The sequence below is a fragment of the Candida dubliniensis genome, chromosome 1, assembly GCF_000026945.1.
Source record: "Candida dubliniensis CD36 chromosome 1, complete sequence".
In the NCBI taxonomy this organism is placed as follows: domain Eukaryota; kingdom Fungi; phylum Ascomycota; class Pichiomycetes; order Serinales; family Debaryomycetaceae; genus Candida; species Candida dubliniensis.
In genome coordinates, this window is record NC_012860.1 from 935,055 (window position 1) to 958,310 (window position 23,256).

The window sequence follows — 23,256 nt, forward strand, 5'->3', positions numbered from 1 at the left end:
GTTTACTGGGTGAAACTGTGCATTCCACTGGTTTTTCCTATTGACTATTATTATTATATAATATTATATAATATTTCTATTTACAAACTATATTTGCATCAAATGGACACATAGACATATACAAACAAACAAACAAACAAAAAAAGAGACAACTCCAAAACTAGATATGGGTGTAAATATGATCTTGATACTTTTGGGTCTGGTTTAGATTACAAATTTCTTGTTGGCATGTATCTGGCATGTCTATGCTGTGAAGATAACAATCCTAAACTTCTTGCATATTCTATAGCCATGGATAGTCTCTTTTGATTCTTAGCATTACAACCTGTTAAGTGACGGGGTAATATTTGACCAGTTGAGGTTAAAAATTTGGATAAAATCTCTGGCATCAAATACAAATTCTTTGGATCGATTCCTGACTTTTCAAATGGATCTGATAACTTCTTGGTGGTTTTCATTTTCTTTTCCATATCAAATCTGTTCATACTGAAATCAAAGGGGTTATATGTATCACCCATTGTGAAATGTCTGTGCAAGTTAGGCGATACGTAAATAGGTGGATCAGATGCTGATATATTTTCGGTTATTTTGTTCAAATTTTCATTCAAATTAACTTGTATTGATGATTCTGATGCATATGATTCGTTCCATGAAGTTTTACTCTTCATATCATCAATTTTTGGTTTACTGGATGTATCGACGGATAACTCTTCATTTAGTTTTGGAGTAGTCGAGCTAACAAATCGTATTGAGCCACCATTAACAACCCTTATGCTTGATAACCTCAATGATGAAAGCATTGTATGAATATGTTTTTTGTTCGGCTTCTGTTAATCGAATTATTCAATGCTAAAAATTTTTTTAATTTTTTTTTTTTTTTTTTTTGATATTGTTGCACTGGAAACAGTTCAATTAAAGTCGTGGGAAAGATTACAACCTATGACAATGTACTAGTCTTTTTTTTTTCTCCTGCTTCTTCTTCTATGTGAGAATGTGTTTGAACGATTTCACCCTATATCGAACATCAAAAAGAAATTTTTTTTTTTTTTAAAGATTGTTAGTCAACAATAGTTTGAATTCAAGTTCAAATTTTACATCGAACTACCTTAAAATATATTCAAATAGGTTTTAAGAAAGTTATACCAGAGATTTTGAGACTGAACGACAGAAATATTTTTCTACTATCTTTCACATTCACTAATAGTGTTATTACTGCCGTGGCAAAAAAAAAATAAAATAAAATAAAAACAGTGAACATATTCCTGGGTTCAGCAAAGGTTTTACATTTTATTACAATTATTCATATATTTAAGATACTATAGACTTTATAAAATACCTAAATATAGCAAATCATGGGAGAAAGAGGTCCAGATCAGTGGTTGGAACAGATAAAAAATTGTATTTCATTATCAGAATCCGATATGAAACAATTGTGTGAATTGGTCAAAGAATTGTTAATGGAAGAATCTAATATCCAACCTGTACAATCTCCAGTGACAGTGTGTGGTGACATACATGGACAATTTCATGATTTATTGGAATTGTTTAGAACTGCTGGAGGTTTACCTTCAGATGACAATCAAACCAATTTTATTTTCTTAGGGGACTACGTCGATCGTGGTTATTTTTCCTTGGAAACGTTTACTTTATTAATGGTTTTAAAAGTCAAATATCCACACAGAATTACCTTGGTAAGAGGAAATCACGAATCAAGACAAATCACCCAAGTTTATGGGTTTTATGAAGAATGTTTAACAAAATACGGTTCAACTACTGTTTGGAAATATTGTTGTCAGGTTTTTGATTTCTTAACTTTAGCAGCTATAATAGATGGCAAAATTTTATGTGTGCATGGTGGATTATCTCCCGAAATAAGAATGTTGGACCAGATAAGAGTATTATCTAGAGCTCAAGAAGTCCCACACGAAGGAGGTTTCTGTGACTTGGTGTGGTCAGATCCAGACAACATTGACACCTGGGCAGTCTCGCCTAGAGGTGCGGGATGGTTGTTTGGCTCAAAAGTGTCGCGAGAATTCAATCACATTAACAATTTGCAATTAATTGCCAGAGCACACCAGTTGGTAATGGAAGGGTTTCGTTACCATTTTAAAGAAAAAGATGTTGTCACAGTATGGTCTGCCCCAAATTACTGTTATAGATGTGGGAATGTTGCCAGTGTTATGCAAGTTGATGAAGACTTAGAACCTAATTTCAAGATATTCAGTGCAGTTCAAGATGGCGACTTATCAGCCAAGAACAATGCCAACAAACAACAAAGAAGTGATTATTTTTTGTAACGAATGATGAATGATTTTTATATTTATATCTTTTTTTATTGTCCCTTAATGATGCTGAATGCTTTACCCATACATTATATAATATAGATCAAAAGATGGACTTACACTTATAAACCGACTAAAAAGAATAAAATGAATTTTTTTTTAAAAAAAATGAAAATTAGAAGAAAAGAAATTTTAAGAAATGCCTTTGCTAGTTTTTTTTTTGTTCTACCTTTAATGTCAAGATCTTAATGTTGTTACTGTCTTTATTTATTTCCCAAATATTTTTGCTTTTTATTTTTGTCATTATTTTATTAATCCATTTTGTTCCAAACAATACAAATACCATTAATGAGATGCTTAATTGTTTCACCAAGGTAATTATGTAAATGATCTGGCCCAAGTTTTAAATCTTTATACTATTAATGAGTTTTGTACAATAGTTCTATATCATATTTTTAGTACAAATTATTTACCAATATAGATATACATATTTGTTTTATTTTCACTTTACTTCTTTGACTTTCTTCTCTTTCTTTTTAAACCAATGATCTTTTTCACGTTTTCTGAAAGACCAGATTTATTTGTCAGTTCTTTTTGCAGCTCCTCTGATTTTGGTGCACCTTTATTCATGTTACCTTTCTTTTGAGAACCCTTTCTAGCTTTCTTTTGTTTCCTATCAGATGATGCCCCAGATTTTTTACCCTTTGAAGTACGTTCTGTTTCATCGTTGTCTTCATCATCTCTTTTTCTTTTTTTGCTATTTTCTTTATTCTGGTTACGAGCAATCATTTCTTTCTCTCTTCTCCTTTTAACAACTTGAGCATTCTCAATAGCAAATTCAACAATTAGTCTTCTTTTGTTTAAACCCTCTAACTCAGCTAGCTTCTTTTCTTCTTCTGTCAAACCTTCCAAAATTTCGGGTATGGACACTTCGTGAGCATTTAACCATCTCAATCCCATTAAAGCAGCTTTATGATCTCTAAACTCTATAAAACCATAACCTCTACTACGACCGGTTTCACCTGATCCTTTGACTTCCATGATAACTTTGGCCTGCTTGACAACACCTTTATGTTTTGAATTCTTTGACTTAGCAATCTCTTCCTCAACCTCACCTCCATTAATTGACTGTTTAAATTTGACAGATCTGTTGACTTCTTCTTTTGAAAGTGGCTGTCTCTTGTTTTCTTTCACCTCAGTAGCAAATTGAACAACCGCTTTTCTTCCCAAGGCTTTTAATGCCTTAGCATTCATAGCTCTAGGCAAGTTTCTTATTGCCAATCTCGTCAATGATAAATGTAAAGTAGGATTTTTCTTCAACTGTTGGGTTCTCAATTTGTATGATTTTTCTCTCAATTCCAAATCTGTTTTTGAGATATATTGAGCAAGTTTTGAATTTTCAGTGATTCTACCTTCATTTAATAAAAATAAGTTTCTTCTATCCTTTTCACCAGGTGCTTTACCTAGAGCTTCTTTTCTCTTTAGCAAATTTCTATCAGCTAATTTACTAGCCGAATCTCTATCAACAGCTGAAGCGATTGACAAAATTCTACCTTGATATACATATGCTGGAGACACATCGTCTGCAATCAACATAGAAGTAGATGCAACGGTTGGAGCGTTCTCAAGACAGTCTAAGTAAGCGTCTTCTTTAGCAAATGCCACGAATGCTGAGCCTTTCGACAATCCAGTTTCTTTATCAACCACTGGTAAAGCATATTTCACAGATCCAAATGTACTGAAATGCTCTTTTAAAGATTCAGCATCAGCATCGTATGGAATATTACGTATAAAAATTGAAAATGGTTCTTGTCTATTACTTTTCTTTTTTGGATGCAGTGACTCTTCCTTTTTCTCTGGTTCTTCAATTTCCTCGTCCGATCCGTCCAATTCTTTGTCAGAGTTTACTTCATTCAATTCATCGAAATCTGAACTAGCATCATCATTATCAGATTCATCATCATCTCCCTCTTCTTCTTCATTTTGATCATTGTCATCTTTGTTTGTGGAATCTGCTTCTTCTTCTTCCTCATCACTCTCATCGTCGTCTTCTTCTTCTTCTTCTTCTTTCATTTGTTCCCATTTTGATTTTTCAACAGCAAAATCTACTGCAACTTCTCTACCATTAATCTTTAATCCTTGACAACCTTCAACTGCCTTTTCAGCAGCTGATTTTTTCTTCATAATAACAAAGGCAAACCCACACATCTGTCCACCTTTTTTCTTGGGAATATATGCATCAAATACAGCACCATATTTACTGAAGATTTTTTTCAACTCATCGGGTTTTTTACAAGACCAAGGTAAATTACGAATAATCAATCTTGCTCTTCTTTTCTCAATTGGTGCCACGGGAGCCTTTTCTTGTCGATCACTACCTTCTTGTTGTTTTCTATCCCTTCTTTTGGCAACATCAACCCTCAAAAGACGGTCTTTAAATTTTGTCTTTCTACTTTCAACTAATGCAGTCAAACAATCTTCATCCAAAGTAAATGAAACAAACCCAAATCCTCTGCTTTTTCCTTCATTGTCAGTGACTATGACAGCATGTTTAACAGGTACAAATTGTGAAAAATATTCTGACAATTCTTCAGAAGTGGCATCAAACGGTATAGAACGAATAAATAATGTTTTGTGATCTAAACCATCATCTTGATTCTTCCCAGAATCTTGTTTCACATCCATAGATTCCACCACCACTTCTTTGTTGTTAATGCTTTCTTCATCCATAATACTATTTGTCTGAGTTGTAGGATGAATTAATTAAATTAGAGAGAGAAGAGAAGATCATCTCAAAATTTTTGAACTTTTTTCTCTCTCTCTTTACAAATATCACTTTTTTTTTTTTCTGTTTCTTGACACTAAAAAATAATCTAAATGCTACCAAATGATGCAGGCCCGTTTTCCATTTCAAATACACCAGACATGACAACGCAAAACTTTCATCAATTGTGCTTAGATAAACTTACTACTATCCATACATAGATTAACAAAAAAATAACAGATTATAAACATATATTGATTTACACATAAACAACTTATCGATTTGATTATTTAGTATAGCCGTTTACTTCAAGCCATTCATAGATGGATTTGGCGTCACGATCGGTCCATTTCGTCTTAGCTGTAATGATATCTAACGATTGAGCCAAACTCTGGTCATAACCTTTATTATCCTTTTGTGCAAAGAATTCTTCGACTTTTTTCTTCTGTTCTTCTTTAGTGAAACCAGAAGTGGCCAAAGTGACTACTGATCCTAACATTGATAATCCAGGAGGTAACAAAATGTAAATTTGATCCCAGTTTTGAGATAACCAAGTCCACAATTTTTCAACACCTAATTTATGGGCTCTCAAGCCTTGCATAGGGATATAAATATCTTGTTGCTTAACAATATCTGTTTGCAATAACAAACCTGTGACTTTGTCCAAAATCTCTGGTTTGGTAAATCTACCAAATGATCTTAAAGCAGCAATCTTTTCTTCAACTGACAGTGGGTTTCTGTAGATTTGGTACAATTCGTCAAATGTTTTTTCATCACCATATTTAGCGTTGGTGTTGAAAATGGAAGCTCTCAAGTTTGGATGAATAGCCTTTTTGTCCCCAGAAACAAATTTAGCAAAAGCTTCTTTAGCAAAAGCAACAGCTTCAGGGTCTTCTGCATTTGCAGCAGAAGCAAACAATGAAGATTTCAATTGTTGGTCAGCAAAAGAGTCATCAGCACTGAATTCCCAACCGGTTTCCTTTAATTTTTCGCTTATCAAATCTCTAGTGAAAACTTCCAAAGCTTTCTTGGTTGCTTCATCTTCAAACATAAGAGCAGCTTTAATTGATCCAATTCTGGTCAAAATTTCATTCCAAACAACATAGTTGCTTTCTTTAGACCAAGATTTCACCAAGTCCAACAAGCTTGATGTTTCAATAAACCCAGAAGAAGCCAAAGAGCCAGCATCAGCAACTAAACCAACACGATCTTCAACTGAAAGCTTACCTTCGACACCAGCTTTACCCAATTTAGTCCAACGGGCTGGCTCATATGCAGTTCTGTAGATACCACTTTGGTCACCGTTGATTTTGAAAAAGTCATCAGAGGTTGGAAGTTTAATTGTCTTGGATCTTGTTTCTAACACCAGGGATTCATCAACACCTTCACTAGTTTTCAATCCCAAAAATACTGGGTACAAAGTTTGATCTTCGTTTTCTTTGACATCACCTGTGGCCAAGAATCGATTTTGAGTAACTTTGATTTCACCATTGCCAATCTCTTCTACTTTCACAATTGGGAACCCAATGTTCTTAGTCCAGATATCCATAACTTTAACAACATCTTCGCCAGAAGCTTCACTCAAGGCTTCCCATAAATCAGATGTTTTGGTATTGCCCCACTTGTGTTTTTTCAAGTAGTTGGATACACCTTTAACGAAAACGTCTTCGCCTAACCATTTGGAAATCATTCTTAACAAAGAAGAACCTTTTGAGTAAGAAATAGCGTCAAAGATCTGGTTGATTTCATCAGCTCTTTTAACAGGAACTTCAATTGGGTGAGAAGCTCTCAAAGCATCCAATGTCAAGGCATGTTGCAACGAATCAGAAACATATGATTCCCAAACTTTCCAGTCTGGGTACAAGGAGTTACAAGCGTACCAAGACATCCAGGTTGCAAACCCTTCATTCAACCACAAACCGTCCCAAAATTCCATAGTAACCAAGTCACCAAACCATTGATGAGCTAATTCGTGCATCACAACTTCTGTGACTCTTTGTTTGGTGTTCACATTAGTATTCTCGGCATCAATCAACAAGTCAGCGGTTCTGAATGTAACAAGTCCACAATTTTCCATGGCCCCTGCACTGAAACTTGGCACGGCAACCATATCCAATTTGTCGTATGGATAATCAATACCAAATTGTTGATCAAAAAATTTCAAAGTTTGGGCAGCAATGTTGGCGGAGTATTCCCCTAAATGTTCAGTTCCCGGGGTCGAGTAAACACGAATTGGAACTCTGTAGCTGTCGTTTGAGATGTATCTCAAGTCACCAACAATAAATGCTACAAGGTAAGTAGACATTAATGGGGTAGTTTGGAAAGTAACCTTCTTCTTGTTACCATCAAGAGAAACAGTTTCCTTTTCTGATGAGTTGGATAAACAAACCAAATCTTTATCAGCAATCAATGAAATAGTGAATTTGGACTTTGCTGCAGGTTCATCATAAGAAGGAAATGCTCTACGACAATCAGTAGGCTCCATTTGAGTAGTTGCCATGTATTTGGTCTTACCGTCTTCTTGGTAAGAAGCTCTGTAAAAACCGGCCATCTTGTCATTTAATTCACCAGTAAATTTGATGTATAATTTAGCAATTGAGTCAACAGTCAAGTAATCTTCAAATTTGAAAGTAACAGTTTGCTTGTTGGCATCAAAGCTAATATCAGTAACAGCTTTACCATCAATCTTGGCTTCTTGAACTTCAATTTCCAAAGAGTTTAAGGTGATGAAATTGGTTTTCTCATTGACTTGAAAGTCAATGGTTTCTTCTCCTTTGAAAGTGAAATTCTCAAAGATTGGTTCGATGGTTAAATCGTAATGCAATGGCTTGACATTTGTTGGTAAAACTTCTCTTTCTTGAGTGACAACAGATGCAGAGTTGTCTGAAAAACTGGAATGACGACACATCGATGAATAGCTTAGTTTTTGTCCAATTGAAGAAAAAGCTGAGTTGGATATTTTGTGGAAGGGGACAGTGTGTCTATTTGTATTTTTGTTCACGGAATTTGGGGTTTTGCCTACAGTGTCGTGTGTATGTGAATTTTTCGAAAAAAAAGATTTGTTAATGTTCAAAATAGTGATGCCGTAGTATAGGTTGGGTCTATACTTACCGGTACTTGAAATAACGCCTTTTCGAACACTGGAAAACATGATACAAAATATACAGCTATAATGTAACCCTAATGGCTAGAGAGGTAGGTTATCCAATCCAATTCTTTTTCTTTTCGCCAACAGAAGTTTGTCTACAAGTATTGGTATCACGCAACAGTCTTACCTTTTTTTTTTTTTTTTTTTTTTTCACTTTGGAGGTTCTAGGCTTCCTACAACCGTAGGATACTTTCTCACAGAAATTTGCCTAAAGTAAGCAAAGGCGAAGGAAAGAAAGTAGTTACAAAAGAAGGTTTTCAAACGGCAAAAAAAACACGAGAGAGAATAAGGCAAAAAGAGAAAACCTGTCTCTTTGTAAAGTATTATTTGAAGCCACTGGACCAGATGGGTTCAAATGTACAAAACTAGTGACGGGAAACGGTTCCGATGAATTGAATAATTCTAATTACTATTCTAAACGCCGTGTTCCTTATAAGATGTTCACTCTACGATTCATGTATAATTTGACATTTTTGAACTTTCGTTTTGTTTACCAAATCTATACAACTAGTCTCGACTTTCCAATTTTCATAAAACTCAATATCTTGGTTTACCCTGTTCTTTGGAGGATGTGAACACCACTGTTGGTTTCAATTATATTACTGACTTCTCCAACATGCAAATTAAATGCGGCTTCTTCGAACGGTGGTTGCATTTGTCCTTTGCTAAAAAACCCTAAATCACCACCTCTGTCATGGGAGCTACAGTCACTTTCAGTAGTTGCCAATTCGCTTAGTTTAACCTCACCACTCAATATTCTTTCCAAATGTTTCTTTAATATCTGTATAGATTCGTCTCTAGTTCTGGTTATCCCATCCGGCGACTTCCATGATTTGGGTTTTCTTGATTGATTATTCTTGATCAACAAATGAGAAACTCTCACCTGCCCATCTTCATTCACAAGTGGCTTGTACCCGTTGTTTTTTAATTTTGCGATGTATGGATTCAATACTTCTTTGTCAGTACCATAAGGCGGATCCCAAGACGACTCATTGGTAGATTGATTCAAGAAATACTCTTTGTTGTGTGTTCTAGACACTCTAATTGTCCAATTAGGTGGTAAGCCAGTTGATGTAGATGCCATGATGATGATATACCACTGCAAAAGAACTAGATTCAGTTGATGACAAAAGGCAGCAATGAAAATTCCTGTGTTGATCAAGAAGATACAAAAGAGAGAAGTTTTGGGAATTTTACACTACCTTAATATCTATTACCAGATGAATTTCAACTATATATCTATTCAAGTGATGATTACTTGGGTGTCTAAATGCCTCTTGTCTTCAATGCTTCTTTAACCTGGTTGGCGACAACATCTATTGGTTGATCGCATCTAACCTTAACGACTTTCCCCTGTTTGTCAAAGTAATCGACAACTGGCATGGAAGTGTCGATGAATGTCTTGAATCTCTTTTTGATACTTTCAATGTTGTCATCAGTTCTTCCACTTGTTTTGCCTCTTTCTAATAATCTTTCTAACATTACCTGTTCAGGACATTCAAAAAATAATGTAAATGCAGACTTGGCGATGGTATTTTCAAAAGTCAATGCTTGATCCATCTTTCTAGGGAAACCGTCAACCAAGAACTTTGTTTTCCCCTGTTCATAGTTTTCTTTGATGGCCTGTTTCAACAAAGCAACAGTTACCTCTTGGGGAACAATTTCACCTTCTCTGATATATTTGGCAATAAGTTCACCATATTTGGAGCCTGGTCTATTCTGTTCAGCTCTTAACAAATCTCCAGCTGACAAATGAACAAATCCCTTTTCCTTGACTAATTTGTCTGATTGGGTGCCCTTTCCAGATCCTGGTCCACCCAAAACAAAAATGACTGAAACTTTACCTTCAGAAAACTCTGGTTTATCACCTGATTCACTGGGTTCAAATGCAGATTTAGGTGTCTCCTTGTTGTAGAAAGAAGCAGCAACGGTTGAACCAATAGCTAAAGTACCCAATACCGCAAGAAGTTTTCCTTTGGAGTATTTTGGTGGAGGTGTGGAATTGGTCTTGCTTGAATTGAATCTTTTGAAACATTGTGATATAGCTTTTTGTCTAGCAAAACCACTAGCAATTTGCCTACCTGCTAAAACTTGTCTTGAAAGCATTGTTGAAGAAAAAAAAAAAAAGACAATTGGTGAACGTTTCAGGTTGTTAATGATGTAATGAAAATCTTAATGAAATTTTTGATTTCATTTTTTTTTTTTCGTGATTTATCGTCACTGTTGAATTTTTAGTGCCAATAAATTGCAATTATTCTACGAAAAAGAACTCACGATTAAGAACTGGGTTGCTTTGCACGAAAAAGAATCTACAACAACAACAACTAGTACACCAAAACATTGCAAATAAATCAAATATACTTCATTATTCTATAACGGATCTACAATTTTTACACCAACAAAACTCTTAAAGTTTAACCACATAATGTTTGAATCCCCATATTTATAATTGATAAGCCTTAAGGATCTCGTCATTGTATCTTAAAAATTTACCATTCAAATCCTCTGGCCATCCTTGCAAGGCCAATTTTGCATATACGGTTCCTGGCTCTTCAGGTGGAGCCAATTGTTTATTTTCGTGTAATTCAATAAACCTTTGCAAACCTTCTGGTGTCATATTCTTCCCAAATTTCTCTCTAATATCAGTTTGCATCTCAGTGTTCACTACACCTGGAGCAATGGAAATAGCTTGAATATCTTTCTCATCACTAGCCAAGGACAAAATTAAATGGTTTAAAGCTGCCTTAGATGAACCATATGCGTACCATCCACTGTAAGCTTTTGTGGCTGCTCCAGAAGAAACAGCAACAACCTTACCATTAACTTTCTTCAAATGCGGCAAACTGAGCTTAATTAATTCAACAACAGCAAACAAATTGATATCATACAACCTTTTCCATTCATCAACAGAGGTTGATTCAATAGGACCAACAGGTTCCAAAACACCAGCGTTTGCAATTATCGAGTTCAATTGTCCAAATTTAGAAACTGCCAACTCAACCGCTTTTTTGGAAGTTTCTGGGTCTGTAATATCACCAGCAACAAACCCGACTCTATCTGAGCCATAAGTGTTTGCAAGTACTTTTAGTGGTGCTTCTGTTCTTGCCACAGCAATAACTTTTGTATTAGGATCTTTCAAAAGTACTTCTGCAATTGCTTTGCCAATACCTAAAAGCAGATGTTAATAACTTGACTCACTCTAATAATTTAGTAATATACAATTGATACAACATACCTCTTGAGGCACCGGTAATTATAGATACATGAGACATCACAGATTGAATGAAGAAGAAGAAGAATTACTAGTTTAGAAAGCCAATTTATTCTCATCCACAGAAAAATAAGTTTTGGAGAACGAAGTCGGATTTTGCGCAATACATTCTTTCTAGAGTGAAAAGTTGCTCGAACATATATCTAACAGAATGAAAAAGCAGTAAATACAATACCTATAGTTCTATAAGGATAGCTTTTGTCTACATTTGATAGTCTTTAAGAAGGGCATCATCAAAATCTAAGTATTTCCCGTTCAAATCTTCTGACCAACCCTTCAAGGCCAAGTTAGCATAAACTGTACCTGGTTCTTCTGGAGAAACCAACTTTTCATTCTTGTGTAAATCAACAAATTGCTGGAAAGCTTCTTCCTTCATATTTTTGCCAAATTTTTCTCTAATGTCATTTTGCATTTCAGTGTCAACGACACCTGGAGCAACAGCAATGGCTTGGATATCTTTTTCTTCAGAAGCCAAAGAGAACATCAAATGGTTCAATGCAGCTTTAGAAGAACCATAAGCATACCAACCGTTGAAAGCTGTGAAGGCAGCAATTGAAGAAACACCAATGACTTTACCGTTAGTTTTCTTTAAATGTGGCAAACTGTGTTTGATTAACTCAACTACAGAAAATACGTTAATGTCATACAATCGTTTCCATTGATCAACAGATGTGTTTTCTATTGGACCTATTGGATCCAACACACCGGCATTAGCAATGACAGCATTTAATTGACCAAAGTTGGAAATAGCAGTCTCAACAGCTTTCTTAGAAGTAGCTGGGTCAGTAATATCACCAGCGACAAATGCTACTCTATCTGAGCCGTGTTGCTTTTGGAAAGATTCCAATGGAGCTTGAGATCTAGCAACAATCACAACTTTTGAAGATGGGTTTTTCAAAAGAATTTGAGCAATGGCCTTACCAATACCTTTACTAGAGTTAGTATTGGACTTCACTTTATAATTCTAAACATCATTGATAGTGGTTTCTAATACATACCTCTGGAAGCACCAGTTACAATTGAAACGTGAGACATGATAAGTATAATATAACTCGAATATAGATAGGTTGATTTCTATAAGAAACTTAAAGAAAAGAAAGCAACTAAAGTGAAGTAAAAAAATTTTAAAATAGTAATCACAGTTTTAAAAATTAGACCAAAAATATCCCAATTTAAATCCTCATCGCCTTCGTAGATCCCATTCAAAGCATGCCTGCGCTATATGGGCTTCCATCTTTATACTAAAAATGTTGTACTTTGTAAGACCGGAACACACTTTTGTCCTACATTATCGCAAATATTCCGTGGATAAAAGCTTCCATGCGACCACCACCATATAGAAGCCCAGTAGTAGTAGGCGGATAGGGCCATCTCCACCAACCGGAGTTTAGAAAGAAAAAAAAAAAAAAGCAAAAGCAAAAAAAATATTCAGTTTGGTTCTAGAAGACACATTACAGTAATAGCAAATTATTCAATTTTCCTATAAAATACATACAGCATCTAAAAATGAGCAGCTGGTTGGTTATTATGTGCTCCTCCATCAAGAGGAACAATGGTACCATTCACATAATTGGACTGTTTTGAACACAAGAAGATCAACAAAGATTGGATATCTTCCTTTTCACCCAATCTACCTCTTGGGTTGGTTGATGTCAAGGCTTCACCAGCAGCTTCGATCAAACCATTGGCCATCTTCGATGGGAAAAAACCCGGGGCAATTGAATTTACATTAATATGTCTTGGGGCAAATTGAACAGACAAGTTTCTTCCCAAATGAGATACTGCGGCTTTGGACGACAAATAACCGTATACACCGACCATATCGTTAGTCGAGTAACTAATGACCGAGGACATAAGTATCAATCTAGAAGGATCCTCTTTAGTACCAGCTTTTTCCAACAATGGAGTGAATAACTTGATGGTGTGGTAAACGGCAACAACATTCAAGTTGAGGACTTTTTTCACTGCTGATACTGGATGGTCTTCTAATGGAGCACCCCAAGAAGCACCAGCGTTGGCAACTAAAATGTCAACTTTGTCGACTTGTTTGGCTATTTCAGCGTAGAATTTTTCACATTCTTCCTCAACAGCAATGTCAGCTGGATACGAAATAACTTTACAATTCTTGTTGTTGTCTTTGGCAAGTTTTTCTAAATACTTTTGAGCTTCTTCACAAGCTTTTGCCTTTCTTGATGTAATAACCACAGTGGAGGCACCGTTCAATAACAAAGCCTCAGCACAGTATAAACCCAAACCACGAGTGCCACCAGTTACAACAGCAATTTTCCCATTGACATTAAAATCGACCATTTTCGTAATATATAATATAGTAGTAGAATTGAGGATAATAAAAAAAAATTAGAAAAAAAAAAAAAAAGAATGTTGAAATAAGATAGATTTGATTACTTATTTATGTATTTATCTTTTAATTTTTCGCTTTGCATATTTAGGTTTGCTGATGAGTATGGGGTAAAGTACATTTCCTCTGTTTTTTATTTTTTTTTTTCCGTTGGTAGAGTATCTCCACTTTTCATTGTTCTGTGGTGACCGAGGCTGATGATAATTCTAGATAAACATATTTTTCTTGTTCTTATTCAATTATTGATCCCTTTAGCCCAAAGTGGAAGATGTTGAGAGAGCCATCAAGTATGTGCTGTTATTTTCATATACATAAGCAATTCCACATGGTTCCACTGAAAGCTTACGGATTCAATATTTAATGAACCATTTGTTAATCTTGTTGAAACCGGAAAAACTGTGAAATCCGCAAATACTATAGATAATTTTTTATTATACATAGCAAACATATATATCTATGCAGTAAGGTTCTCTGTATACAAGATCGGCATTCAGATAGCACTCATAATACAAACCAAATCATGATACCGATACCTTATTTGTCGGTGGTAGTTGTGCCATGCTTTTTGTTGAACTTGCAATTTGAACGTTTGAGGCTTAGATCAGTGGTGAAATATATTTCATGCTCTTCTAGTAGAAACACACAGCTTTCAAAAAACAATGAAAAATTAAAATCTATTAAGAACTTACCAACAGTTGCAATAGTCCTGAGTGCTGTAATAGCTATAAATGCAATAACGGATATAAGAAAGTTCGTAAACCCTACCACTATTTGATTATTGAATAACATTTTTATTATTCTAAACACATTTTTCATGACGCAAATAAAGTAATCACGTAATAGACCTGGAATCTCCTCTGTCTTATTGAGACCTTCTTGATATTCCACATTCTTGTTGTCTTCTTCCGATGAAAATGGAAATGACTTTTTTCTAGGTACTTTCAATTTAGGTTTTACAGGTGAGTCAGTCTTCTGAATCGGAGTTTTTATGACGGCTTCATCTATGTTTGTGGCTGGTGGTTCAACCCAACGAACTCTTTTGACACCCATATTCATATTCATTCAAACTATTTTAGAGTTTGCATATCTCTATAAAATAAGTCTAAAAGGGATTTAGTAGCAAGAGCCAAAGACAAGTTAATCAAAACAAAATTAAGAGAATCTATCATTATTAAATATCATATCATTTTGTGAATCTCTAGGAAAATATAGCAATTTGTCACCTTGTTAATCATCTAACAAGACCACAAACTATTGTGCAAACAAATGCAATATTTTCTTTTTTATTTTTTTTTTTCTTAGCAATGTGGGCTTGAGTAATATACAGCAACGTTTGATTCACTTTCTTTTTTTTTTTTTTTCTAATTTCTATTTTCGGTTCTCTTGCAAACTTGAAATAAATGCTTTACAATTATAGTTGTTATTTTACTAAGCGAGTCTTCCTTTTAAACTTTTTTTTGAATCAATGAATGATCCGAACATCAATACAGTTTGTTCGTTCCGATTGAAAGAAATTCAACAATAGGAACGATCAAACAATCTCTTGTATTCATTCATTATCATCATACACCGGTTTTGTGTAACATGTGTTCTGCAATCTGATCTACAACGCCGAAACCAAGAAAAAAGTTACACGTTCTGTATATTATTCTAATCCAACACCACAAACTATGATTATGTAAATCTAATTGGCAAACCACCTACTTTTTAGCTATAGTTCAATACAATGTTGGATACATACTACCTCTAAAAAGTAGACACTTTTAAGTTCACCACCAATTGTGTATCTTTCAATTTCGATAAAAAGAATTTAAAAAGAACGGACACAGAAGAGAGGATAGTTGTTGTTTACACGAAGAGAGTTTTCAGGTCCTTGTGCCTTGAAGGGTTAAATTTCATTGGCTGAGCAATACAAAGGAAAATGGCATTGATCAGCCGACGCCTCTGTAAATCAAAAATTACGGGGCTATAGCCCCCTGTGATTGCTGCAACTTGACGATTTTTATCATTTATTATGAGAGACGACGTGCTTCAAATAGCACAGCAATGACGAATAATGTATAACAAGTGAGTTCAAAACAATTATGTATATTTCCTTTACAAACCAAACACTAAACCATTATTGTAACCAACAAAAACTAATATACAACAGCATCGATTTGTCTACTCTACTAAACGAAAAACTAATTGTAATCCGGGCACTAACGGGTTAGCCATAGAAAACCCATTTTGCCCCAAATGCTTTATGTCTTTTCCAATAATTACTTGGGCTTTTTTGGGATGGTCACCTATATGCCACACTTCAATCAATTGATCATTGACCACAAATAAATAATTGTTTTCAAAATAAACATGATGGGCCCTAAAATGAATAATAAAATCTCGTGAAGGTTTACCATGCTTGTTTATAAATATGGCATATTCTTTGTAAACCAAAAGGAATTCTTTATTGTTATTCAATTTATACATCCCCATCGGTTTATATTTGGCATTGATAAGCATTCGAATGGTTTCCACCAGGGAAGTAGGCTTGTTTTTCCTTGTTGCATAAGGATCGGCTTTCTTTTTTTCCGTTTCAACAGGGGGCGGTAATTCAGGGACTGAACTTGGAATCAATTTATCCAACGTTAAGATCTCAAATCCTTTATCAGTATGAACAGCAAAGGACGAATTGAATATTGATATCCCAAAACATTCGGCTTCTATATAAAATCTGGCATGGTCTTTGAACCTACTAAAAATGCCTCCGTTATCTATTTGCGGAATCATAACCTTGAAATGAATACTGCCATTTGTCTTCTTCTTAGCATAAAATAACATTTTCACATTCTTATGACGACCCATCTCAAAAAACAATACCGTGTCCTTCGATAAAGGAATACAAGTCAAGTTCACTTTCGTTTCGTTGTAAACATTCAAAATCTGATGTATAGGATAGTAACCCAATTGCTTTTCGGTCAACACCACCACAATACCAATCTGCGAATCTACTTGCATTTGAACGTAATTGTCACCACCTATAATCTTTTTCCATCTACCTTTCGCCTCACACATATACAACCCAGCTTCAAGAGCAACTAGGTTGTACTTGCATCCCTTATATTCAAACCAGCACATACACTGCAATTTGCTAAAAACAATACGATTGTGAGCTAACCTTGGATTATATAAATCACTCCAAAGATTCAATTTCTTGGTCTTTTCCACTGAATCTTGGCAAATGTCATAAATAGGATCATAACGTGCAAGTAATTGAAGCTTGGTAACACGATGACTATTCTCATAACCAAATACAGTATTTGACACCAGGACAACTCGGTAAGGGTTGGATTGTGCCAACCGCTTGCATAAAGCTGATTTGGCAGCAATAAAATAGTTTATCCAATCTCTAATTTCTCTTTCTGTCCCACATGAGAAAGTATAAGCTCTTCTTGTTCTACCAGCATACCTTAATTTTAATTGAAATGCATCGTTGTCGTCAGTCTCAGCATCAGCCACACCCAGTTGAGTGGTGGTCAATGCATTCTGGTTAGGAAGCAATGTACTCGACGAAACCACTTTTTCTTCCACAATCAAATACTCAACAGGAATTGGATCTTCTAAAATTTTGTAAGCCAACCCTCCACGTCTATTTCTTGCCCGATCAGTAAGTAGCACATAGTTATCAAGTAATATAATATGATTGATGTTCGATGTTTGAAGCTTCGACAAAACGCTTTTTCTTGTCAAGTCACCACGACAAACAAATTTTCGATTTGGAGAATTCAAATTCAAATTAATTTGGGTCACTCCACTTTTCCATAATAACTGGTCCTTTATTACAGATATTGCATAGTTATTATCTGCCAGCTTTTTGGAATCGTTTATTCTTACCCCTAATTTCCTGATATCATTAGCTGCTTTAAGCATGGATATATGCTCTGGATCATTAACGTCAAACTTTTTATAAATATCTTCCAATTGCAATGGTAACTGCATATACCTAGAATTAAAAGTGCTTATAAACAAAATTCCGACATTCACCTTCAAATCCCTCACCCTAGGCAAGGCACTAATACGATTGTCAATATATGCCTTTATTGTTTCAATTCCAAGAAGTTCCTCAATCATTGGCATGCAACTCATGTACTTAATTAAAGGTGGCTTGATTTCAAATGCCCAATCACTATAAGTTTGCCCTATACCAACCAAATTCTTGATGAACTTCCCTTCTGCAATTAGAATTTTCAATAAAGGCTCAAATAGCACCGTCCTGTGAATATTGACTATTTGTTTTCCTGCACTTATAATATCCTGTTCAAATCTCGATATCTTCTCGCTGTTCTGACCAAAATAACTCTTTGCTGCTTTAATGAACTCAGGAGCAACAACTTCCACAAAGCAATCAGCCCTTTGAATAAATGTTTGCTCATATCTCATTAGATCAAATATGAGAGACTGCTGCTTGCTTGTGGCATGATTCAAAGTTTTAAGATCTTCCACTGTTAAATGCCAATGACTAGTCCAATCATGTTCTAGTACAATATCTTTAATGTTTGTATTTCGCATCTTCCGCTCCAAATTCATCGATTTGCTTAAGGTGCAACATGTCGAATAACATGTCATGTTAGACTGCTCAACCTCTTTAGTATGTTGAAAATTTGAGTAGCATTCAGTAAGCAATGGCAAAACTCCGTTTAAATATACATTTTCATTCATAACAATCAAAGTTTTATCGCTTCCCTGAGCTTCAACGTCTTCTATAACTTCAATAGCGCCGCTCAGAACAAAATTCTCAAACGCAGCTGCTGCATTGTTTGATACCACATCCAATGGTACGTCACGTCGATGAAAAGCTAATAAGCCACCCAATGCCTTTTTCAACTCTGTTTTAGAAATAGTCAGATTGTTCAACCATATTCTTAGCTTCAAACACCAATTGAAAAGTGCGGAAAGCGACCAAATCTTCGAGCAAATTTCAAAATGCTGTGACTGCAAAAACGCTGAACTAAATGGCAAATCGGGTAGTTCTAGTGGTAACGAGGGTAGCTCTTGTTGCTGTTTCAGAGCAAGCACCTCATCAGGGAAGTATGATGGTGATTTAGGTAAAGGCTTGACGCTTGGCAATTCGGGCAACATTGAATAATCAAAATATTCAGTAGCTGGTGATTCACTTGACAACTGGTACCCATCATCCCAGAACAAGTTTTCTGGCGTGTATGTTGCATTGGAGTTAACAGAGTTCCATCTTGAACTTGGACCATGTTGAACAGAAAATTCGTTATATCCTTCTGAAAAGTATTCTATATACTCGCTTTCAGCATAAGTAAACCCCAGTGAAACAGTCTTTGTTCTATCAATTGTTCGTCTTGTTGGAGATGGAGATCTGCTATATGACAGATCCAGTACATAGTCTATTCCTTGATTTGGAGGTGGGGGGAAATTCTGAGAATTCCTTGTTGCCAACTGTCGAAGATTAGGTCTTGGAGGTGATTCCAAAAAAGGCGGTGCAGACACGGGAAATTGTCCTTGAATACCGGCCAGATTAGCACCTGAATGAATCAGATTAGTTTGAGAATGTGACTGCCACAGGTTATTCACGCTTTGCGACAGCTGTAACAGACTTCGCTTGGAAGTCAAATCAGGAACATCATTAATTCGAGGTGAAACACCATTTCCATATTTTTCAACACTCTGGTGCGCTTGCATTTGGGATGGGGAATCATCTTCAAAAGTATAATCATAATCGTCTTCAAAATAGTCGTTAATTGAATCTTCAAAGTTCTGTGTTGGATACGGAGCTGTTGTAGCAGAAGAATTGGCTTCAATAGGCAGAAAATCCTCCAATGGATATGGTATATTATCTAGAGGTGCAGATTGTGATGTTGTAGACATCTGCTGGTACCCTCTTGGTCTTGATTTGTAGTCCGTACTATTTATTGAAGCATGCCGAACATATTCTATAGGCTGTGAAATGATACTATCGTCTTCATATTCCCATATTTGTTTGGGGCCCTTCGGCTTTGGCGAGCCACTCATTGATATAAAAGACTCGTCAATAGGATACTCCAGACTTACTGAAACATTATAATTCGCTTGATCCACTGGAGTAGATGCCATTTCAGAAAATGTCCCTATCTGCAGGGTATATTCTGGTTGTTGAGCTGGTATGGGCGGTGGTGGTGCACTCGGAGGCAGCTGGGTGTAATTGGGTGGTGAAGATTGAATAAATGTATTTACTTGAATGGGTGGTGACTTTGACAATGCATGTTGAAAGTCTGAGTATTGTTGAGGATTAGATGCTAGATTTTGATAAATACTAAATGGGGTCGAATCCTCTATAGGTGGGGGTTTTCGTCTTAGTGTTCTTTTATTTGGTTGATGAGACATCGTCTTTATTAGTTTCTCTTAGGGAATGATAATACAGTATTAATACAATAATTGTGATAGCAAATAATAAATAAAAGCAAATACGAAGAAAACGAGACTGTAAACCCTCAAATGCACAAAAATTATTCTTCAAATAAAAGGGAAAAGTGTTTAAAATTAGCAAATTCAATACAGTGATATTCTTCAATTGAACAGTGACTAGTAAGTACGATCAGTCTCAGTTTCTTAGGTAGGAATATCAAAAAAAAAAAAAAAAAAAGAAATATTGCAATTATACGTATATCAACAAGAATTGGAAGTTTACTGATTTTTGTTGTTCTTATAAATTGTCGTGTACTTTATCATGTTCAAGTTTACAAACCTTACCAAAGATTGCTGATCGTTCATCGGTTTTTCTTGTTTTTTTTTTTTCGGCTAATTCATGACTTCAGGACCGCAAAGCAAATCATACTATACATAGTTGGTGTTACACATGATGCAACATCCAAGTACTTACAGAGTCTGCAGGTGCTCCAGCAAAATTGTAAGAAAGAGGCTGACTTGTAGAGATCATCTACTTTTTTTTTTTCTTTTTTTTTTTGGCTGCTACATATTTATAAACTTGGTCACGTGAGTTAGAACCAGTTTATAGCCTCGAAAACAGTAATAGAAAAACTGTTTAGCATAATAGTTTTTCAATGTTAATTTAAGAAAAAACAAAAAAAAATATGCTTAAACTAGCACGGAGAAAACTACAAGAGAGATGTACGAAATATTCTTCAGCCATGTATTCTAAGTTAAGGTTAAGAACTTCAGATTCTGGTTTTACATTATTTAACAATAATGGTCGCGCAATCGCGCCGAATTTAGGTTAAATGTAAAGACGTGAGGTAATCAAACCAAAAAAAAAAAAACAGAAAACAAATACAAATACAAAAAAAAAAAGATCTACTCAACAACCAACAAGTCTTTACTGACCAAACTCACATCAATAATGTCTAACTATTCACCGGAAATAGCCAAGCTAATTTCAGAAGGGTCCAGGGCTTATTCATCCAAGGATTTTGAGCTTGCATCCGAGAAGTATGGGGAAGCATGCGAAGAGTATTCCAAAACTCATCAAGGTAATGAAGACGCAGATTTGTTGTTTCTATACGGTAAAGCAGTTTTTCAAAGTGGTGTAAGTAAATCAGAAGTGTTTGGTGGAAAGCCTGCTGAGCAAGACTTAGAAAACGAAAATAGTGAATCAAAAGAGGAAGATAGTAAACCAGAAACAGATAAAACCGATGATACTTTCCAATTCTACGCTGATGGAGATGGAGATGAAGAAGATGGCGATGCAAATGTTTTCCAAGAGCAAGGCGAAGAAAAAGATGAACCAAATGAAGACGAAAATAATGATGATGATGCGAACAAAAGCGATTTTGAGGTTGCTTGGGAATTGTTGGATTTGGCCAGAGCCTTGTTTGAAGAGAAACTTGAGTCTTTGGATAAAGGGGATTTGAAGCCACCATATTTGGCACAAGACACGGAAGAAAGTAACAACGACTATGTAGTGGCGTTAAAAAAATTATCAGAAACGTATGATATTCTAGGAGAAGTGTCATTGGAGGCAGAGAACTTTAATCAAGCAGCTGAAGATTTGAGAAAATGTTTAGACTTGAGACTAGAACTATTTTCAGATTCATCGTCTTTAATATCTGAATCGCATTACAAATTAGCTTTGGCTTTGGAATTCCAATCTGACGATTCCAGTCTGAGAAAAAATGCTGCTGAGCAAATGAAATTGGCAATTGAATCTGTTGAAAGAAGAAACCAAACTGAAAAAGACGACTCTAGAAAGAAGGATAACCAAGAAATTATTGATGAGATGAGGGAAAAGTATCAAGATTTGTTAAAAGATCCTTCAGAAGAAATAAAGAAACAACAGTTGGATATAATTAAAGGGATTTTGGGTGAGGAGGCATCTGGCAGTGAACAAAGTGCAGGGGCAGCTATAGTTAACAATCTTCAAACCATGGTGAAAAAGAAACAAAAACCTGAAGAAACAAAACCTGTGGTTAATGATTTATCTGGTATGGTTAGAAAAAGAAAAAAACAGGACTCCAACGATGACAAGACGAAAAAGCCCAAATCTGAATAGATAGTAATCGATTCTTCGTGTAGGAAGTATAGGTCCGAATGTATATGTCAAACGACAATGCGTGTATGACTATGAATCACCGTCATAAAAAAGCACAAAACCAAATCTAACCAAAATGGTTACGGGGAGGTCTGTATATTTATATATCGATAATATAATCTGTTACTTTCGTTTTTCAATCCAAGGGCAAAAAGAATCTGGCAATAGACCTATCTCTTGGGTTGTTCAAACAAATAAATCTTAAACGAAACATTGAATTGATTTATTGAAATTCACCACAAAGCAATTTTTACTACAAACGTCATTCCGTTTGACCCCAGGATAGTTTACATGCACTCAAATTTTATTATTTTGAATGAAAAAAAAAAAGTTACAAGACTTGCCTAATCAGGCAGTTTTGTCGGTGTTATATGTTTTTTGCCAATTTATTTTCTTAGTTATGCCTCGGAGTTTTGTGCTCTATTTCGATGTCGGCCCCGTCGAACAAAAGAAAAAAAAAAAAAAAAAAAACAGAATTAACACATTCAAAATTCAGAGGAATTTGAAAGAATGAGGGTGTTCACATGATAAAGTTTGACCCCATTTTTTCAGTTTGATTGCCTACCAAACCCTACACTTACTATAAGTAAAAAGCATTTCCACTTTACATTAATCAACATAAATGGTCAAACTTTGAATGATAAATTGTAAGTCTTTTTTTCATTTAAATAAAATAAGATAAAGAAAGAAAAAAAAATAAGCAATTCCATCTATCCGAGGATACAAGATTTTACAGTCCTGCATGAAACATAGGATCAGTGGAAGATTGCGAGTGAAAAAAAAAAAAAAAATCAAAAAAAAATCTGGGGAAATGTTAGTATTATCTTGCCAAATAGTTTCACATTGTCCGATTACAACTTTGACCCAAAAAAAGTACTAAAAAAAATAAAATGAGTCTTTAC

At 35.1% G+C, this 23,256-nt stretch overlaps 12 protein-coding genes across 12 annotated transcripts; 2 read left to right on the forward strand and 10 right to left on the reverse strand. All coding sequences in view use genetic code 12, as the record gives it.

Moving 5' to 3' along the window:
* Positions 1-209: 209 nt before the first annotated feature.
* On the reverse strand, positions 210-800 carry CD36_04120 (mitochondrial 37S ribosomal protein RSM18; the record flags this gene model as incomplete). The annotated part of the gene is made up of 1 exon (XM_002417037.1): positions 210-800. The coding sequence occupies one exon, from the start codon at positions 798-800 to the stop codon at positions 210-212; it is 591 nt and encodes a 196-aa protein (XP_002417082.1).
* A 552-nt stretch (positions 801-1,352) lies between these two features.
* Positions 1,353-2,297, forward strand: CD36_04130 (serine/threonine protein phosphatase, putative; the record flags this gene model as incomplete). The annotated part of the gene is made up of 1 exon (XM_002417038.1): positions 1,353-2,297. One exon carries the CDS (start codon positions 1,353-1,355, stop codon positions 2,295-2,297), a length of 945 nt encoding a protein of 314 aa, XP_002417083.1.
* Positions 2,298-2,789: 492 nt separating this feature from the next.
* On the reverse strand, positions 2,790-5,012 carry CD36_04140 (nucleolar protein Nop4, putative; the record flags this gene model as incomplete). Its single annotated transcript, XM_002417039.1, has 1 exon — positions 2,790-5,012. One exon carries the CDS (start codon positions 5,010-5,012, stop codon positions 2,790-2,792), a length of 2,223 nt encoding a protein of 740 aa, XP_002417084.1.
* A 320-nt stretch (positions 5,013-5,332) lies between these two features.
* On the reverse strand, positions 5,333-8,197 carry CD36_04150 (aminopeptidase II, putative; the record flags this gene model as incomplete). The annotated part of the gene is made up of 1 exon (XM_002417040.1): positions 5,333-8,197. The coding sequence occupies one exon, from the start codon at positions 8,195-8,197 to the stop codon at positions 5,333-5,335; it is 2,865 nt and encodes a 954-aa protein (XP_002417085.1).
* Positions 8,198-8,744: 547 nt separating this feature from the next.
* CD36_04160 (peptidyl prolyl cis/trans isomerase, putative) lies at positions 8,745-9,278 on the reverse strand (the record flags this gene model as incomplete). The annotated part of the gene is made up of 1 exon (XM_002417041.1): positions 8,745-9,278. One exon carries the CDS (start codon positions 9,276-9,278, stop codon positions 8,745-8,747), a length of 534 nt encoding a protein of 177 aa, XP_002417086.1.
* A 182-nt stretch (positions 9,279-9,460) lies between these two features.
* Positions 9,461-10,300, reverse strand: CD36_04170 (uridylate kinase, putative; the record flags this gene model as incomplete). The annotated part of the gene is made up of 1 exon (XM_002417042.1): positions 9,461-10,300. The coding sequence occupies one exon, from the start codon at positions 10,298-10,300 to the stop codon at positions 9,461-9,463; it is 840 nt and encodes a 279-aa protein (XP_002417087.1).
* Positions 10,301-10,637: 337 nt separating this feature from the next.
* CD36_04180 (oxidoreductase, putative) lies at positions 10,638-11,466 on the reverse strand (the record flags this gene model as incomplete). The annotated part of the gene is made up of 2 exons (XM_002417043.1): positions 10,638-11,362; positions 11,430-11,466. The coding sequence occupies 2 exons, from the start codon at positions 11,464-11,466 to the stop codon at positions 10,638-10,640; spliced, it is 762 nt and encodes a 253-aa protein (XP_002417088.1).
* Positions 11,467-11,667: 201 nt separating this feature from the next.
* On the reverse strand, positions 11,668-12,500 carry CD36_04190 (oxidoreductase, putative; the record flags this gene model as incomplete). The annotated part of the gene is made up of 2 exons (XM_002417044.1): positions 11,668-12,392; positions 12,464-12,500. 2 exons carry the CDS (start codon positions 12,498-12,500, stop codon positions 11,668-11,670), a joined length of 762 nt encoding a protein of 253 aa, XP_002417089.1.
* A 465-nt stretch (positions 12,501-12,965) lies between these two features.
* Positions 12,966-13,775, reverse strand: CD36_04200 (oxidoreductase, short-chain dehydrogenase/reductase family, putative; the record flags this gene model as incomplete). The annotated part of the gene is made up of 1 exon (XM_002417045.1): positions 12,966-13,775. One exon carries the CDS (start codon positions 13,773-13,775, stop codon positions 12,966-12,968), a length of 810 nt encoding a protein of 269 aa, XP_002417090.1.
* Positions 13,776-14,358: 583 nt separating this feature from the next.
* On the reverse strand, positions 14,359-14,880 carry CD36_04210 (conserved hypothetical protein; the record flags this gene model as incomplete). The annotated part of the gene is made up of 1 exon (XM_002417046.1): positions 14,359-14,880. The coding sequence occupies one exon, from the start codon at positions 14,878-14,880 to the stop codon at positions 14,359-14,361; it is 522 nt and encodes a 173-aa protein (XP_002417091.1).
* Positions 14,881-15,987: 1,107 nt separating this feature from the next.
* On the reverse strand, positions 15,988-20,193 carry CD36_04220 (guanine nucleotide exchange factor, putative; the record flags this gene model as incomplete). The annotated part of the gene is made up of 1 exon (XM_002417047.1): positions 15,988-20,193. The coding sequence occupies one exon, from the start codon at positions 20,191-20,193 to the stop codon at positions 15,988-15,990; it is 4,206 nt and encodes a 1,401-aa protein (XP_002417092.1).
* A 973-nt stretch (positions 20,194-21,166) lies between these two features.
* CD36_04230 (histone binding protein, putative) lies at positions 21,167-22,315 on the forward strand (the record flags this gene model as incomplete). The annotated part of the gene is made up of 1 exon (XM_002417048.1): positions 21,167-22,315. One exon carries the CDS (start codon positions 21,167-21,169, stop codon positions 22,313-22,315), a length of 1,149 nt encoding a protein of 382 aa, XP_002417093.1.
* Positions 22,316-23,256: the final 941 nt, after the last annotated feature.